Source organism: Leptopilina heterotoma, unplaced genomic scaffold (assembly GCF_015476425.1).
Source record: "Leptopilina heterotoma isolate Lh14 unplaced genomic scaffold, ASM1547642v1 Lhet_472, whole genome shotgun sequence".
In the NCBI taxonomy this organism is placed as follows: domain Eukaryota; kingdom Metazoa; phylum Arthropoda; class Insecta; order Hymenoptera; family Figitidae; genus Leptopilina; species Leptopilina heterotoma.
Window position 1 is genome coordinate 1,088,631 of NW_025111099.1, and position 20,866 is coordinate 1,109,496.

General features: G+C 32.2%; 1 protein-coding gene across 9 annotated transcripts in view; it reads right to left on the reverse strand.

The window, feature by feature from the left end:
* Positions 1 to 20,866, reverse strand: part of LOC122507571 — a 190,699-nt gene that overhangs the window by 139,866 nt on the left and 29,967 nt on the right. For 7 of the 9 annotated variants that reach the window (XM_043620362.1, XM_043620359.1, XM_043620361.1 and 4 more), the window contains 3 exons: positions 20,182 to 20,713; positions 2,277 to 2,608; positions 1,472 to 1,881 (listed from right to left, as the gene is read on the reverse strand). In XM_043620362.1, coding sequence (XP_043476297.1) covers positions 1,531 to 1,881; positions 2,277 to 2,608; positions 20,182 to 20,713 — 1,215 coding nt within the window. In that variant the 3' untranslated portion in view covers positions 1,472 to 1,530. Of the gene's footprint in view, positions 1 to 1,318; positions 1,882 to 2,276; positions 2,609 to 20,181; positions 20,714 to 20,866 lie in introns of those variants that run through there. The other 2 variants (XM_043620365.1, XM_043620363.1) reach the window with 2 other exon arrangements.

Here is a 20,866-nt window from a genome sequence, read left to right on the forward strand (position 1 = left end):
ATTAAAATTTTCACTTAAAAAGAAAAATTCTGTACTTAAATCAATTAAATTTGTTAACTATTCATGATGAATAAACCTCTTATAATTGTACGCGTTAAACTGTTAAAAGCAAAACATCTTATTGTTTTACTATAGCAATGCAATATGCGCAGGCGTCTACTTATAAGTCAAACAAACATTTATTTGAATCAAATATATTTTTTATTTGCTACAAATATACTATTTCATAAATTGCAAATATATTTCTTTATTTTAGATTAATTAGTGCATTTATTTGAAATAAATATTAGTTTATTTATTTTAAATAAAATATTTATTTGCAACAAATAAATTTTTCTTAAATATACACTTTTAGTTAAAATAAATAACTTTTTTCTCTGGGTGTAGTATTTACCTGCATTGATTTGAAAATATTAACCTAAATAACCATCAACTATAGATTTTTATTTTAATTAAACTGAATATATTTAGTATTAAAATATGCAAATTATTATTTTTTTAAACAGTGTAATTTTATTATGAATTATATTAGTGTGTATATTTAATGAAAAAAAATCACGAAACAAATAAAATTGATCAACTGGAGCAACAATTCTTACTCTTGAGTATGAAATAAAGTAAGTTCAATAAAAAAACCATATAATTTAAAAAAAAATAAGTTGAAAAATCGAATTTCAAAAGTGGCACTTTCAGAAGAATCACCCATAAACGAAATAAATAATGCATCTATCAAAATTAGATACACTATCCAACTGTTTAGAATCCAATAAAATTGTATGTATTATTCAATTAATGGAATCGCTCGGTTACTTTATAGGAACAACTGAACGGTACATGGTTCTTTTAGAGAGTGGTTATTTTTGTTTTATAATACATTTTTTGTATTATTATTATTTTTAATTTTCAATATAACTAATACTTCTATGATACTGTATCCAACTATTTTTCTGCGTGAAGAAATGATTTCTTTAATTCGAATAAAACTGATTCTTTTAGTATAGAAAAAAATTCCATTTTAATAGAATAATTGTAAATAAATTTGAAATTGAGGGTCTGGAACGGATAACAACCTGCTATGCATGGTTGAGAGGGACTATACCAGCCAGACAGTATAGTGAGCGCCTCTGGGCCTCTCACTGTTGTCTGACTGGTATAGTCCTTATCAACCATGCGAAGCAGGCAGTTATCCGTTCCAGTCCCTCAATTATAATTTAATTTTTCAAAAAAGATTTTACTACTGTAAAATTTTTTAAAAAAAATATAATTAAGAAATTCTATATACCTTATTATAAATACTTTTATATAGTAGTACTGATGTATAGAAAATCACTATAAATTATATGTAGACTAAAGGAAAGCTTCGATTTAGGAATTGACGGACAAAATGTTTTCTTGTCTAGAAATATATAATCGTATCCGTATTTATATAGATATTTATAAAAGTCTATACACGAATTGAAAAATTACTCACCAACGGAAACGCGAGAGGATTTTTCAAGTCCAGCAAGCACCCCCTCGACGTTGTCTTTGTCACAGATAAACCTCGGGGCTTGCAGGTGCGGGTTGATGTTGTTGATTTTGAACTTGATGCTGCTGTTGTGACGGTGGCTGATGATGACTATGATTGTGATTATGACTATGATGATTATGATTTTGTCGTACCCTCAAAAGTTCCCATCGCTGTTTATATAAATCACGCTCCTGTCGGATTTGGTCAATTTCCAGTTGCATTCGTTGCAATTTGTTCTGAAGATTTTGATTTGTTGTTTCTAAATCCTGGCGTTGTTGTTGCCGTTTACTGCGACAATTCTGTGCGTAACCCCTGTTCTTTAAAGTGCGTCTTTTCTGCTTTAAACGAACCACCTGATGGCAACAGAGTTTCTGCTTCATTAATTTTACATACTCTTTATTTTATGTAAAAATAGTTTTTATTAAAGGGGCAACCGTAGATGTTTTTCAAAAAAGAAATTTATCGAAATTTGTAGTTTAAATTCTGTACTTTTAGCTAATAAATTATTTTATTTAAAAATTTTAGTGGTTTCTTTCTTTCTATTTCATGAAAATGATCAATTTTTATACGCCATATAACTATGATTGCCCCCTAAAATATAATTTTGTTTTTCAATATTTAAGATAAATAAATGAATGTGATTAATTATTATTATTATTTTAATTAACATCATAATCATCATTAAGATTATCTGAAAGGTAAGATAGTAATAATAATTAAAGAAAAGAATAAAATTAATGAAAAATGAAAAAATCTAGGTACTCACCTCATCCCTTGGGTACCCCTGAAGACGTTTATTCAACTCACGAACGGAAAGCGACATGAGAACCTCGTCAGACATAAGCACGGAGGAGCCATTGCTGCCGCAATTGGAGTACGAGCTGCTGATGCCTTTTGGTTGTCCGTGGGACTGACCATTAGCACTGCATGAGCTTACCGAGCAAACACTTAACGGCCTTCCTGGTTGCATCGGCATTCCCTGCATACTATCATCCATCGATTGCATTACAACTCCACCCCCCGGTAACATTCCGCCCCCTGGACCAGGACCTCCACTACCATAATAATCCAAGTGACTGGGCATAGTGATGTAACCACCTAAAAATACATATCAAATCATTTTTATTTCAAATGTCTCAAACCTTATATAAATATTATAAACGAGCAGACTAGGTACGGATGGTACCTTTTGAAAATCGCATGTTTTCTTACGCTCCACAGTGGGGCAAAATGGCAAAATTTGGTTCAAATTGAGTTTTAGACCGCAATTGTGATCCAAATTAAATTAATTTATGATTTATTTAAATTAATGTTTATGCAAGCTAGCGAAAACTTTCTAGATGCGTAATAGAATTCTGCGAAATCAACAGCTGCGCAGTATGTTTTTATATTTGACAGATTTAAAGCTAAATGTGTATTATAATTAATACATATTATATGAAGTAAAATTTTTCCACAATAAAATTATTCATATAACACAGCCACACAAAAAATTCTTTTGGTTCCGATCTGGAGGTCTCACAAGGTGTACCTTATGTTTATTGGGTCGCTGAATCCGAATCCGAGGTACATTTAACCCCATCAGATCAGGGTTTTGACATAACCCCAAAAAACCAATATGGCGGAAACCTTTAGGAAAAATTTATCGGATTCCCTTGAAACTCGGGGGTTTTCGGTGTCGCTAATTACGAATTTGAAGTCAGTTTTCAAAAATTCAAAATTGTGGATCCAACATGGCGGACACTTTTTTGTAAAATTCATCGGATTCGCTTAAAACTCGCTACTCGGGGGTTTTCGGTGCTGCTGATTTTGAATTTGAAGTCAGTTTTCAAAAATTCTAAAGGACGGATCAATATGGCAGACACATTCTAAAAATAAATTCATATTTTTTTGAAACTTAGGATCTAAGAGTTTTTCTGGTCACTGATTACGAATACTATATCATATTCTAAAAATCTCACAACTCCAATAACATTTGACTTAAGGTAGTACGCTCGCGACAGTCACTCTCAAAAGTAAATTTTAATAAAATGCTATAGTATGGTGCAGTTACTGTAGCATATTTTTGCTTGGACTGTACTGAATACATAGTCAGCCCTATGTACAGACACACTCACACACAAGTATACTAGTCAGTTTAGAATATTATATTATATTATATCTTTTAACTGAAACGGTTAATATTGTTAAATCTTTTTGTTATAAATTTCTCAAACATTCATTTATAATATATTAGTTTTTTAAAACAATCTATAGAAAATTTTAGAAGTTATTAGAAGAAATGTGCCGTTTACATGCACTTTTCATAGGTTAACCATGTTAAATAACAAACTTTGAACTTAAATATCTTGTTTTAGAAACGGTCAATTTTTTTAATATTTTGCAAATACATAGATCTTGTTATTAACTACTCTGATTTCAAATCTCATGAAATTCTATAGAAAAGTGCTATCACGAGCGTACTACCTTAATATGTACACCGAAAAAACGTAAATCTGAATTTAAGAATATCATCTTGGCTCCTATTTAAGAATGTTGTATACTTAAATTAAGTATATATACTATTTTTAAAATAAGAATATATACTTAATATCAGAAATATATTTTAAGTATATATTCCTCTTAAAATTATTTTTCTAATATTAAGAATATATTCTTATTTTAAAAATAGTATATACTAAATTTAAGTATACAATATTTTTAAATAGGAGCCAAGATGGTATTCTTAAATTCAGATTTACATTTTTTCGGTGTAGACGTATATGACATCTTATTCGGATTCAGCGACCCTAAAAACCCCCCGACTAACAAGTTTTAAGCAAATCTGGTCAGTTTTTCAAAAAAGGGTCCGCCATATTGGATCCGTCATTTTTAATTTTTAAAAACTAACTTCAAATTCGTAGTCAGCGACTTCTATAATCCCTGAGTAATAAATTTTAAGCGAATCCGATGAATTTTTCCAAAAGGTGTCCGCCATATTGGATCTGCCATTTTGAATTTTTAAAAACTGACTTCCAATTCGTAATCAGCAATACCGAAAACCCCCGAGTAACGAGTTTCAAACGAATCCGATATATTTTTTTAAAAGGTGTCCGTCATATTGGTTTTTTGGGGTTATGTCAAAACTCTGATCTGATGGGGATAAATGGACCTCGGATTCGGATTAAGCGACCCAAAAAACATAAGGATAGGTACCTAGTGAGACCTCCAGATCAGAACCAAATTTTTTTTGTGTGGCTGTGTAATTAATTATTAAATCAATACCTAATTATTATTAAATAAAAAATATAATTAAGTTTTTCAAATAAACAATTCGAAATAAACTTCCATGATTTTGACCAATCAGGTGTATTCATAAAATAATAACGTTATAGGCTATTACCTGAAGTGACATTTTACTGACATTAAATGCATCTGCCATATTGGATCCGACATTTTGAATTTTTGAAAACTGACTTCAGATTCGCAATCAGCTACCTCAGAAACCCCCTATACTCAGTTATCTCTACTCGTGTTATCCTACTGTCCCTAAATATTTTTCTAAATCAATTCCTAAGGATTAAGTACCTACTACTCGAAGTACTAAATTACTGAACAATAGTGGTGTTACTTTAAAGTAAAAGTGTAAAATTTTTTATCCAAAATAAAATTACCTAAATATAGCATAGAGGCAAAAATGTAATATTACCATGATATTTAAATAACATTAGGTGCTACTTTGGTTAAAATAATTTATTATATTCCTTTATATTTCTTCTACTCGTTTAAAAAAGGAATGGCCACCGAACATGAAGAAAGAATGTGTCATTACAAGAATATCATTCTTGGAAAATAAAAATACTCGCTCGACTGTTTTCACAATTTTCACGATAAATAAATATTTACGCATTAAGCAATTAGGCGTGTGATCAATTTACAATAACCTCATTCATTTAAATACTAAACTCATTGAAGAGTTAACTTACAATGGTGCAAGAAAAGGCAAGATATGTATGGGGTGTATAATTATCACATAATAATTATTTTAAGAAATCGGTAGAAATATTTCGGCACGAATTTTGAACTTGACCAATCATAATAATAATAGCATAGTGATGTCTGATTAGACGATTTTAAAATTCAAATTGAAATATTTCTATCGACTATTTGTCCGGCGACATTTGCAATAAATTCAGTTAAATGGAAATTAGACGTTTTAAAAATTTTAGACAATTAAATTTCAAACAAAAGAAAATTCGCACAAATATGAAGATTCAGCGTTACGAATGGAAATTCAAATTTTTGATTAATTATAAAATTAAAAAATATAATATATTACAACCTATCAAAACTGAACAAAAAACAAAAAATGAAAATACGAAGATTATTATAGTTAATTTTATTCAAAAGTAAGTACAAAAACCAATTTTTGTTTGTTAAATTGTTAACACAAATTTTTGTTATTCTATAGATGGAAATTAATTTTAAATTTCTTCAAGAATAGTCAACAAGTTTTGTTAGCGTTTGGCCAGACATAACAAAAATATATTTAACATTACGCTTATGCGTAATTGTTTGATTTACCATATGATATAAGACATGTATGTGTTACGTACCAAGCCCGAAATTGTACAGACCGCGGTGTGTACAACGATTTTTGTACAGACCGCGATTGGTACAAGGCATTTTGTACAAAGCTGAAATTCCTGGGCTTGGTACAGGTATTTTTGTACTGAGCGAGCTCTGTACAACGCGTTTTGTACAATGTTGTGACATCTCGAATTACACAAAACATTTTTCTTTTTACATGCACACTTTTTAGTGGTGCATTTTGTAAAACAGGAGCATTTCACAAAGCCTTGTCCTCCTCTCATTGAAGCCTTATTATTTGCAGATCTTACAGAGATTGTAACATCTGGCACGTCCTCAATTATTAAAAAATGATTATCTGTTGGTGCTAACTGATTTCGGCTGAAGAGTTGAGCAATAACTCCATCCTTCGTTCCAACTTGATAGTAATTGTCATCAGTTACATTGATTATAACACCTATACATTGTCCGATTGCAGAATCGCTGGAGCGCCAAAGTTACAAAAGACATCAATCAAATTATAGCAAACTTCCGCAGCAGTTTTTGTTTTAAGAGGCTTTAGTATAGTATATTTTGTCAGATGGTCCTGATAATTGAAAATAAATTTGTATTCTCCGTCTTTGCTGGACTGCATATCGATAAGGTCAACTTGACCGCGTGCATAAGGTTGTTTACTTAAAATTGGCTTCACTACAACACCTTTTTTAGGATGTGCTCTCTTTTTAATGCACGTTTCACATCCACTTAAAAATAATAAAATCATTTGGCGAGTAATATTTGCGTATTTGTCTTTTAAATTATTATGCATTTTGTGCACACCACCATGTCCAGTAAAAGTATGTGCAGTTTTTAATAATTCAAAAATTTCACCGTTATGCACAAAATATTTAACACTTCCATTAACATTATTATTTAATGGAACTATTAGTTTTTTTTCGTTTACAATTGTTAGCACGTCATATTTTTTTAAACACCGATAATCACATGAATTTTTCTTGTCTTTATTTTTTGATTTAATCACTTTTTCAATAATTTTTCATTTCAATAGAAACCATGATTACTTTCAAATGAATAGAAATGTACCTTCGCGTAAGGCTTCTATAGTACTAAATTAGTTTTCAATTCACTATTAAAATATATCGTCATTCTCTAGTCATCATTGTCAATCAATATTCAATAATAAACACTGCGATTAATTTGGACAACATTGTACAAAACGCGTTGTACAGAGCTCGCTTAGTACAAAAATACCTGTACCAAGCCCAGGAATTTCAGCTTTGTATAAAATGCCTTGTACCAATCGCGGTCTGTACAAAAATCGTTGTACACACCGCGGTCTGTACAATTTCGGGCTTGGTACGTAACATATGTAAGTACATAAAAAAATTATGAAACATTAAGTTTTTAAATTTAAATAGGTATGCTGGGATGAAAATGTCACTACAGCTTTCTTTAATCAGACCACAAAAGTTTGTTCTTTAATCATATTTATTTTGAACCTATCTCAATATTTAATAAATTCACTATATGAACTTACTCCCCTGACTGCTTGAACCGTAATTCAAAACCATCGTTATTTAAAAATGTAACGCCTTGCTGCAAATGAAATTCAAGTACTTTTCAAAGCTTCACGGAGTTCGATTAAATTTTTGTCGATCTACTTATGTTTTGCTGAAAAGCAAGTATTAACAATTTCGTTCAAGCTTTGAATGAGAGACATTAAAAGGTTGTAATAAATTGAAATGCTCCTACAACACCATCAATTTTCCAGGATTCAGAAATTGATGATGTTGTATGACCATTTCAAATACAACCTATTATTGTCTCATTCAAAGCAAAGGACAAAATTGTTAGTACTTAATTTTTATCAAAACAAGCAGTTCTTAGTGATTTCTTCAATATGATTGAAGAACCAAGTTTTGTGGACCGATTAAAGAAAACTGTAGTAATATATTTAAATTTAAAAACTTAATTTTTAATTATATTACATGTCTTATATCATGTGGTAAATCAAACAATACAAATAAATAAAAACGAGTTGCACTTGCACTGAAATGATGGATTCCGTACAGTAATATTTAGATTATTTGGTACCAAAAAAGTTATTTCTAAAAAAAGTTTTCAACAATTTCTTTAACCCGTTGACTGTCGCTGATGCATATATGCGCAAAACTAAACTGTCCAAAAGTGTTCATGACGCATATATGCGCAACTCAAAAAAGGTGATTAAAAACTTCTTAAATGTTCCTGAAACCGGTTACTCGGGGGTTTTCGAGGTCGCTGATTACGAAGATGACATTCGTTTTTCAAAATTCAAAATGGCGGATCCAATATGGCCGACAACAAAATAAAAAATTGATCAGATTGACTTGGGACGTAATACTCGGGGGTTTTTGGGGTCTCTGATTACGAATCTGACATCAGTTTTTCGAAATTCAAAATGTTGGATCCAAGATGGCGGAAAATTTTTCAAAATTCGTCGAATTTGCTTGAAACTTGTTACTCGAGGGTTTTAAGGGTCGCTGATTACGAAACTAACATTCAATAAATTTTAAAAAATTTTCCGCTAGGGTAAGTGCGTCAATTGCTGCGGGTGCTTTAGTTTCTGCGGCATTTTAATAATTTAAGTGAATACATTTGTTCAGGGCACAAATAATTTTGAACTTTTTTTTAAAAATTACTTAACGATGTAAGTTTTAAAATAGATATAGGAAGTATATACCAAAACTTAATATTTATGTATTTTATTTTAATTAAAAGTTGACGTGTGCAAGGTTTCATTTTTTTCATTGTAAACTTTGCTGGCAGTGCAAAAATACCTACATAAAAAAGACTTTATTATTGTTTTTAGACTTAAAGTGGTTATTATTATGATGATTTTAGATAAAGAAAACCTTGTTTTAAAAGAAAAATTAAACTTTACTTTATTTTTGTCTGTTATTATATTTTATTTTTAAGAGTAGTAATTAACACAGAATTTGGGCTTGATTTAATTTCTGCGCCCTCAAAAAATCAACTAAGACTGGTTACAATAGACTATCTATTTTGAAAAAGAGCAAGAAAAAATTATGAAAATGATAGAAAAAATGAAGATTATGGAGGAAAAACTAAAGAAAATTTAATAAATACATAAATTAATTAAGGAAGAATTCTGTTATTAAGTTTTAACTAAATGTTTCAAAAATGTGATAATTCAGAAATTATTTGTTACTTTTGTTAATATATGATATATATTTATTTTTAATACATTTATATTCTATTCAATTAAACATTGATTAAAATAATTGTCCCATTTTGATTTCATAGTAGTTTGCGGTATTATACACATAAGCACAAAATTATGCGCAGAAACTGACCCACAGGAATTGAATTCGCGGAGCAACTGATGCGCAGCGACTGACTCAAACGCGCAGAATTAAACGCATTGAATATTATTTTTAATTCATTTAATTTATTAAAATAAATTATATTTTAGAGATGTTATTTATTGTAAACATATCTTAATAACACAAACTACAAATTTAATAAGACATAAGTTCAATTTGATCAATATAAAAATTATATTTTATAGTTAAAAGACGTCTTGACCAAAATACCGCAGGAATTAGTACACTTACCCTATATTGAACCAGATATTTTGAATTTTAAAAAACTGATTTCATATTCGTAATCAGCGACCCTGAAAATCCCCAAGTATTCAGTTTCAAGCAAATCTGATCAATTTTTCATTTCATTATCCGCCATATTGGATCCGCCATTTTGAATTTTGGAAAACGAATGTCATATTCGTAATCAGTGACCCTTAAACCCCCGAATAACAAGTTTCAAGCAAATTCGACAAATTTTGAAAAAATTTCCGCCATCTTTGATCCGACATTTTGAATTTCGAAAAACTGATGTCAGATTCGTAATCAGCGACCCCAGAAACCTTAGGGTACCAAGTTTCATGAAAATCCATTAAAAATTTTTTCAACACACTTTTGGGCCCAAACAGTGGAAATCTCGTTGACAGCCAAGGGGTTAAAAAGATGTTCTTAAATAAATTTTTTGTGATCAGACTGTAAAAATACACAAGTATACCAATTTTTAATTTATTGGGTCAAATAATGTAAAAGTTTAGAAACAAGTTGTTCATTTCATGACCATTTAGCTTCCTCAACATATAAAATATAAATTCGTGACGTAATTCACTTACAAAATTTTAGCAAACTCCATCTAAACATATGTATAAAATTAAATTTATCGCATAGAATCGGGATAGAATCCAATCAAACATAAAATATTGACTAAAATTAATAATATATTCATTACTTCATTTTAGGTTCAAATCTCCATGAAAACCAAATTATGATTTTTCAAAAGCATAACAATCAAAGCATACATTCTTCTTAAGGAAATTTCTTTTTGATGCAGCAAGATATATTCATAAATTAAATGTAATTATATTGCGGTTTGCAAACTTTTGCAATTCGAAATGATTCGAATTTTCTGTTGTCGAGTCGATTAATGTTCGGTTCGACTCTATTAAATGCACACCTCTATTTCATATGCAAATTGCTTCCTTTTTTATGATAGAATAATCATTTAAAAATATTAATATTAAATAAATTATGAAAAAATATAAAATTTGAATTTTTTGTGAAAAAGAAAAATTTCTATTAATTTTATAAATTTTGATAAAAAATATACTTTGTATACATCAATCGATTCGTTTTCTTATCAGGAATGTAATTTTGAGAATAATTAATTAAAATATTAACAAATAAAAAAATTATTTACAAGAATACAAAAAAAAATTTTTTTTGAATTTTAAAAAAATTGTATAAAAATTTTTTTTTTAGATATTTTTGAAAATCCTTGTGTCAGATTTTAGGTATTAATGACTGCAATAAACCTGCAAAATTTCAAGACAATCCATCAAAATTTGCTTGAGATAATTTGTACACAATTTTTGTGACATACACACACACACACACATACATCTGGACATTTGCTCAGAATTGAATATACATATGTTATAGATGAAAATGAGTTCATATAACCTTCTTTTGAAAAATTGAAAATCGTCACGAATGCAAAGCTTCCTTATGAGGAAGCAAAAATAAATTTTTTAAAAATTTTTTTTTAGTTTTCCCTTGACAACGCTATGTTTATTATTACATATCAAGTTTTCTATATTTTCCCGGTAATATTCGAGTAAAAATACACCAGCATGCAAAATTTCAGTTCTCCATGTTGAATAGTTTCGAAGTTAAGGGGAGGAATGGTCACTTTTTATGCATTTTGGGCCAAAAATCTTATTATATTATTCTTATATAATAAGATAATAATAATATATTATATTATTATTATTATATTATTATTATTATTATTATTATTATTATTATTATTATATTATATTATTAGATAATAATATATTATCTTATTATATTATTTCCTTGACAACGCTATGACCATCACCTCCAATCACATTCGCTAGATTTTTCCTGTAATCTACGAGTGAAAATACATTTCTGGACCAAAGAGTTCTTTAGGTCAAATAATTTAGCCGCTAGGGGGGACACGAATTTGGATACGGGCGCAAGAGTCTCACAAATAGGGTTCCGTCGGTACACCTATACGGTGTACGGAACCATAGAAAAGAACAAAAAATATAAAAATTGTTACGAAGTGTTTTCTTATACTTACTCTGTCTAATTTGTCATGCATTTTTGCGTATAAAGAGTAGTTTGTTTGTCTCTTTCTTATCATAGGTCTGTCTCGTTTATTGTTAAGTCTCTTGTACCTTTCTTTCGTATCAGCGTGTGAGGAGCTGTGGTTTTCGTGAAATCTGAATTTGAATAATTATGCACATGATTAATTGTCAGCGTACGTCACATGGTCAGCGACCCTTTTCTAGTCTTCTGTAAGTACCATTCCGTGGGGATAAGGAAGAATGGTTCTTCTAAAAATTGCGAAAGAAAAACAAGGAAACAACTTGATAATGAGGAAGCCTATACTGGGGACAATCAGATAATTCGACACTTACTTGCGGGTTTTCAAGAAATCGTGACGCGGTTTTGACGAGTGTCATAATCGAGAGATATTTTGAGAGTTTTATTATTTATGTAGAGTTTGATAATTAATTTTGAGTTTTATTAATTAATAGTTGTTTTGTTAAATGTGTGTTAGAATGAGTTTTCGTTGTTTAAGGACCGAATATTTGTGAAATATTGGTAGCGTCTCAACGGTCAAGTTTAAAAAGTTCGTTTTGGTTGTTGGCTGTTCAGAGGACCGTTTTGCATCTCGGCATAGGCTTGGCAGAACTTCCCGGTGAGATTTTGTTAATTTTGAGAAAAGCAGTAGTTGCGAGTGACAGAGTATTTTTTGGACGAGATTTGCTGCAAATGATTCGAATTAAATATTTTAATATTTAGATCATCAAAAATCTCTACGTCACAAAATATATAAGCAAAAAAGACAGGTGTAAAGTAAGTTGCATCAACCTGGTGCACCTTGGAAACGTCAAAAATCGACTGAAAACTAGCATAAACTCGTATAAGTGTTACACATACAAACACACAATATTTGTATACAAATATATTATAAAGTTCAAGATGCACATCCATCTTTTTTCACCAAAATTGACAACCTAATGTCCTTTCCTGCTCACCGTGGACCATTATTGACAAAAAACGACAATTCGGTCGCCTGTTGGGGTCTATAGAAATTAAATTCAAAAGTACTAGAGTAGGGATAAGTCAGCGCAGACAAAGGGTTAATAATAAATTATTATTTAAAATTTCTAGGTTGATTATACCAATGAAACTTTGTAATCCTTTTAACGAACCCTTGCGCTTGGAAAAATCTTGGTCAACAGGTACCAAGTTTTCTTTTCAGTACAGGGGACTAAAATTCGGCACTTAAATGCTTATTGTTTGATAAAATTTTTTTGAAATCAGATTACGTTTTGTGACATGAGAAACCTCTATGCTCTGCAACTTCAATTGAAAATAATTTTCTTTTTAATTAATGTAAAAAGCAACCTTGGACATTAAAGATTCTCTATTATTAATTAAACTTTATTTACATTTACTTTTGATATCTGAACCATAAATTATGTAAGCGGACGTTTTCACGATTCCTATAAATAAAAATTCGTTATTCATGGTAGCAAATAGAAAATACGTTCTGCACTCGAAAAGCGATTCTCCAATTTCAATTTTCACCTCGACTTTGACGTGAAAAGCTGACTTTGACTTGAAGACTACTTTAGTCAACTCTGACAAGTAAATTTATTCTCCTGCGCGCCAACCCTCTATTTTTTACTTGGTTTCATTTTCATTTATACTTACTTTTTGTCTTTTGTTTAAAATAAGTATTTATACTTTTGCTCCTTACAATATTTTTTTTACATTTTTTTAAATGTAATTTTAAATTTATTTGTGTTTATTTAAATGAATAATTTTAATGGATTTTTTTTATAAATAGATGTCAGTTTATAATAACTTTATTGACTGAAACCTAGTATAGAGATTACGTCAATTCTTTATTTATTACACAGCCCCACAAAAAAAAAGTGTCGTGCGCGGCAGACCAGACTAGTCATTTCCTATGTATTTTGACGCGATGAACACGAATCCGAAGTCCGTTTTGCTCCATCACGTCAGGATTTTTTTCTAACCTCAAAAAATCTGTCGGATTTTGAGAGGTAGGCTATTTTTTCTTAAATTAATGGATTTACTTCAAACTTGGTAACTAGGGGTTTTTTGGGTCGCTGATGACGAATTTGAAGTTAGATTTTCAAAATTCAAAATGGCGGCTCCAATATGGCGAACGAATTTTTTAAAAGTTAATGGATTTACTTCAAACTTGGTAACTAGGGGTTTTTTGGGTCGCTGATGACGAATTTGAAGTTAGATTTTCAAAATTCAAAATGGCGGATCCAATATGGCGGACGAATTTTTTAAAAATTGATAGATTTGCTTCAAACTTGGTATCTAGGGGTTTTTTGGGTCACTGATTACGAATCTATAGTCAGACTTTCACATTTTGAACCCCCTGCACGGAAAAAATGTCCGTGCACCGCTTGTCTCACTTCCAGTGCAGTTGATGCAGAGGTTGTCCGATGGAAGTGCATTTGCTGTCTCTAAAAAGAGCCGTATATAATCCCTTTTCAAAGTGTAAGATTTGTACTGTAATTAAGGACCATGGGTGCACATATAGAGATAAACAGTGCACAGAAATTTTTTCCGTGTGGCTGCTCCAAAAGATTTTTTGGTAGAGTGTTGTGTAGCGGGAACTGTAATTTTTTGTTTTGTAATGAACTACTCTCAAGAACTGACAGTTGGGTCTCATTGCATCATAGAGATCAATTCGGCAAATGCACAAAACTTTTTTCATTGAGGTAATAATGTGACAATAAGATATAAAAGTTAAATAATAAATTTTTAAGCAACGAGATAAAAAGGAACTTTAATATCCTCTATCCTTCACTATCTTATTCCTTAAAAATACATTGTTTACCTTGTACGCTTTGCACTTTTATTGTGTTTCAGCACAATACTAATCCTGCTGCTTCGATAAATGTAGTAGGCGATGACAACTGTCCCGAAAGGGGATGTATAGAATGATTCGCTTCCTGTTTATCGAAGTAACGAAGCCAGCGTAGGCGCGCTGCCCTGCAGGGGGACGTTAGGGTGTGAGGATGATGCCGTAGTGTGTCCGATGACGAGTTGACTTTGTCCTCGTCAAAGTCGGAAAGCTCTCATACTTAGGCCTGGGGAGGTATGAGGGTTATCACTCCTAGGACGGCGGACTCACCTGCGATCGGGCCAGGATCCCTAACGTGCAGGTTTTCACATAAATCATGGCTTCTCAAAATCAAAACAATAATAAAACTCCAAAGGCTTCAAAACTTAATTTTGCAGTAACAACGTCGGAACACTTATGCGACAGCAATGCAGATGCATTTTGTTACATATGTGGACAATTCGATGTCCCCAAAAATCGTAAATCAATAAATGAAAATATCAAACAGATCTACAAAGATTATTTTGATCTTGAGATAACCAATCAGGATAAAAATGTTGTTCCACACAAAATTTGCAGTTCCTGTTACACAATGTTAACTCGTTGGAATCATAAAAAAGAGGATAAACTAAAGTTTATAAAGACAACTTTGTGGGAAAAACCATTAAATCAAAAAGATTGTTATTTTTGCAACACCAATGTTCAAGGATATAATAACAAAAATAAAAAGAACATATTGTATGCTAATGTCCCCACTGTAAAAAAATCAGAAATTTCATGCAATCCACCTTCTTCTCCCAAAACCTTGGAAATTGACAGTTCAACTGAAGATGTTCTAGATTTTGAAAATAAAGACATGAGAACCGATGATGAGGACGACTATTACCTTCCGTATGATGAACAGGAGATAAAGATTCGACAAACGTTTAACCAAGAAGAACTTAGCAATCTCATTAGAGATTTAAACTTGCCGAAGGATTGTGCAGAACACCTAGCATCAGTGTTGAAGAAGAAAAACTTGTTATCAAAAGGCACAACAGCTAGCTTTTATCGAGACAGAGAAAAAGAATTCCGACAATATTTTACAAAAGATGAAAATCCGTCGTTGGTATATTGCTCAGACGTTGTCGGACTCATGAATAAATTAAAAACAAATATATACAAAGATGAAAATTGGAGACAATTTATTGATTCTTCGAAAAGAAGTTTAAAAGTAGTACTACTACATAATACTAATATTTATGCTCCAATTCCAATAGCGCATTCAACGGAAATAAAAGAAAACTATGAATATATGAAACTAGTTTTGGATAAAATTAGATACCGAGAACACAACTGGCAAATATGTGGAAATTTTAAGATTTTAAGCATACTACTTGGACAACAATCAGGTTTTACAAAAACACCATGTTTCCTGTGTTTGTGGGACAGTAGAGATCGAGCAAATCACTACATTAAAAAACAATGGCCAAAAAGAAATTCTTTCGAACCAGGTTCAAAAAATATAATAGAAAATTCCCTAATCGTCCCTTCAATGGTGATAATTCCATCCTTACACACGAAACTAGGAGGAATGAAATAATTTGTCAAAGCCTTAGATAAAGAAGGAAACTGTTTTAAATACCTGGAACAAAAGTTTCCAGAAAAATCTGATGCGAAACTAAAAGAAGAGGTTTTCGACGGACCACAAATTCGCAAATTGTTAAAAGATGAGCAATTTATCACCAAGATAAATAAAAAGGAGAAAGCCGCATGGCTTAGTTTCAAAGCAATTGTCGAACATTTTCTGGGTAATCACAAGAGTGAAAATTGGGAGCAAATAGTTAGTGATATGATTAAAAATTTTGGTAAGTTAGGATGCTTAATGAGCATAAAGATGCATTACTTAGACTCGCATCGGGATCGATTCCCTGAAAATTTGGGAGATTACAGTGAAGAACAAGGAGAACGATTCCATCAAGATCTTAAAGAATTTGAGCGTCGTTATCAAGGAAGATGGGATGTAAATATGATGTCCGACTACTGTTGGATGCTGAAAAGGGATATTGTACCTGGAGGCACCAATTTGAAACGAAAACCATTACACAGATCCTTTGAGGACAACAGAGTGCGCTACCATAAAAGGACGTGAATACCTTACTTATGTATATAAGAATTTCCATTTCGAGTTTTGAAAATATAACTTCAGATTCGTAATCAGCGACCCAAAAAACCCCTAGTTACCAAGTTTGACGAGGACAAAGTCAACTCGTCATCGGACACACTACGGCATCATCCTCACACCCTAACGTCCCCCTGCAGGGCAGCGCGCCTACGCTGGCTTCGTTACTTCGATAAACAGGAAGCGAATCATTCTATACATCCCCTTTCGGGACAGTTGTCATCGCCTACTACATTTATCGAAGCAGCAGGATTAGTATTGTGCTGAAACACAATAAAAGTGCAAAGCGTACAAGGTAAACAATGTATTTTTAAGGAATAAGATAGTGAAGGATAAAGGATATTAAAGTTCCTTTTTATCTCGTTGCTTAAAAATTTATTATTTAACTTTTATATCTTATTGTCACATTATTACCTCAATGAAAAAAGTTTTGTGCATTTGCCGAATTGATCTCTATGATGCAATGAGACCCAACTGTCAGTTCTTGAGAGTAGTTCATTACAAAACAAAAAATTACAGTTCCCGCTACACAACACTCTACCAAAAAATCTTTTGGAGCAGCCACACGGAAAAAATTTCTGTGCACTGTTTATCTCTATATGTGCACCCATGGTCCTTAATTACAGTACAAATCTTACACTTTGAAAAGGGATTATATACGGCCCTTTTTAGAGACAGCAAATGCACTTCCATCGGACAACCTCTGCATCAACTGCACTGGAAGTGAGACAAGCGGTGCACGGACATTTTTTCCGTGCAGGGGGTTCAAAATGTGAAAGTCTGACTATAGATTCGTAATCAGTGACCCAAAAAACCCCTAGATACCAAGTTTGAAGCAAATCTATCAATTTTTAAAAAATTCGTCCGCCATATTGGATCCGCCATTTTGAATTTTGAAAATCTAACTTCAAATTCGTCATCAGCGACCCAAAAAACCCCTAGTTACCAAGTTTGAAGTAAATCCATTAACTTTTAAAAAATTCGTCCGCCATATTGGAGCCGCCATTTTGAATTTTGAAAATCTAACTTCAAATTTGTCATCAGCGACCCAAAAAACCCCTAGTTACCAAGTTTGAAGTAAATCCATTAATTTAAGAAAAAATAGCCTACCTCTCAAAATCCGACAGATTTTTTGAGGTTAGAAAAAAATCCTGACGTGATGGAGCAAAACGGACTTCGGATTCGTGTTCAGCGCGTCAAAATACATAGGAAATGACTAGTCTGGTCTGCCGCGCACGACACTTTTTTTTGTGGGGCTGTGTTATGAAGTATAGGCATTTAATAACTTTAAACGTAGTTCCAAATCTAATCAAATTTTTGACGTAACTTTACAACTTATTATCTATAGATAAAAATTGATTGCATTTATATTTGAGATAAATTTTTCTGTAACTTAACAACCCTTCACTCGTAAATTTTGATATATAACATTCCCTTGGGGACCTTATAGCGTTAATATTTGAATTGTTTCTATAAAAGTAGGTCATTTTTGACCTAAATTTTGACGCATTGTATCGACTACAGGTCACAAAAATGCCTCATATGAACCCTCAAAGGGTTAAAATTTAGGTCAATTGTTCTTAAGGGTAAGTCCAAGTTGTGAAATGTAAACAAACCAAAAGGTAAACAAACCATACACACAAATCGCACTTTTGTAACTGTCATTTCTCCTAAAAAAATTAACATTTTTACACTTTCTTTACAAAAACGGAAAATTAAAGTGTCATAGTTTCCAATGAAATCATTTTTGGCCATGAGCAAATAAAAAGCAATTAGTAAAATAACTAATTAAAATGACCTGTAAAATAACATTTTTGACGCGTCGCGAAAAATAAACTGTTTGAGTATATCAACCGCACGGATGATGAAGAAGTCCCATGTCAGCGATTGGAGCTTCAACATGTGAAAAAGGGAAATTTTTTCCTTTCCTCCTTGAAATTACAAGGGAAAGGGTAAAAACTTCTTCATCGTCCGTGCGGTTGATACAGTCAAACATCTTAAATTTTTGGCGACCTGAGATTTGTTGCTCTCTGCGCATGCGCAGATCGTACTAAAAACGCATTAACAGCACCATGCAAAAGTGCACATTTTGTTTTAGATTAAAACAAAATTCAGATTTAATCCATGCGGTTGATATACTCAAACAGTTTATTTTTCGCGGCGCGTCAAAAATGCTATTTTACAGGTCATTTTAATTAGTTATTTCACTAATTGCTTTTTATTGCTCATAGTCAAAAATGATTTCATTGGACACTTTGACACTCTAATTTTCCATTTTTGTAGAGAAAGTGTAAAAATGTTAATTTTTGTAGGAGTAATGGCTGTTACAAAAGTGCGATTTTTGTGTTTGGTTTGTTTACCTTTTGGTTTGTTTACATTTTACATCTTGGACATACCAAGCAAGAATTCAACTGTTTTTAGTATGAGAATATTTTATAGTTAAAGAGAGTGTCAAACATACTCTTATAGAAAGAAATTAATACTCGAAAAGCGCAGTAGCGCCACGCGAGAAACGTAAGTAACACAAGCCTACTACGATTGCAAGAGATTCATGCTTTTTCGGTATGATACTCATGGAATTGACGCATGAAACGCCTCCAATCGTAGTAGGCTTGTGTACCTACGTTCATTGCTAGAATTTTCCTACTGAAATCGCGCGGGAAAGTTTCATGCATTAAACGAGCGTCTCTTCATACTATAAACGCTTACTTTTTCTCTCCGTGCAATTCTACTAAAATTAATAATAATGGAATATGAATATCTGATATATAATATCAGAAGTATTATAGTATCTGAAAAAACCACTTTCCGATGAACTGAACATTTGCATCAAAGAATTCTTTACTTGCTATCACAATCACTAATCCCAATCAAATAGTACACTGAGAGAAATGGATGATAAGATTTTTATGGTAATAACATGATATCCGGTACCATTAAGGGCAAGTCCAAATTGTGAAATGTAAACAAACCAAACACAAAAATCGCACTTTTGTAACAGCCATTTCTCCTATAAAAATTAATATTTTTACACTAGTCGCCTAGTTCGAATGTCGAATATTCGACATTCGAACTAGCCCAGTTCAGATGTCGAATATTCGACATTCGACGTTTCGGCGCCCCAAAACCGAACTAAACTCGGTTCGGTTCGAATTTTGCACAGCTCTAATGTTTTTCTCTCAGTGTATATAGTGAGCACACGTAGAGCGGGTTCTTCGATATAGCTCGTCATATAAAAATAGTGCTTCTATAGCAAAATCATAACAAATTTTTAAGAGTCGGATCCACAACTTTTTTTAACCGGAGTTTAAGTCGGTGAACTTGGTTCAGTAACATAATTAGACCGAGTTCATCGACTTAAACGCTGGTTAGTACAGTTGTGGAACCGGCCCAAGTCTGATGAATTAAAAAAATGATTACAAGCACTAACCGGCATGCCTCATGTGACGTGGGATATGTTGCAATTCTTGAAAGTGATGATGCGACGGTGCCGACGTCCAGTGTTCGGGTGGTGGTTCCGGTGTTTGATCTTGGGGACAATGTGGCCTTAAATCTAGGGGTTCTTGCCTCAAAGACTGCGTAAGCCAGCCCATGCCTCCCGAACTGACTGGTATCTCATCTTGCACCAATGAACTTGGTTGTTGAAGGTGCAATAATAAACCATTCCGATCCCTGTGCTCACGTTCCCCTCGATGTAATTGTAATGGTGGTGGTGAAGCCGAAACCGGCGGTGTGTCAGGTGGTGTTCCAGGATGCGAGAGAGTCGTCAAATGAGAAGCTGCACCAGGTGGCGCTTTTACAAGTACGCCATGTTGTACTTGGATATGAGGCTGTCCATAAAGAGGATGAGGTTGCTCCAATTCGTGAGCTGGTGGTGTCAATGGAGCCAATGTTAGCCCATGTGGCTGACTTGGTAGTTGTCCGTTTGGATTCACCATGCTTGTCGGTGAGATTAAACGTACCTGAAATGCATTAAGGGGGGATAAGGTTAATTCGATGGAAAAAATGCATATTTTTTTAGAATTTTTTTGTCGATACAGAGAGAGTTAAATTTATTTTATCAATTTTAATATAATATTGCAACGTTTGAACAATATTTTTCCAAATTTTCATGG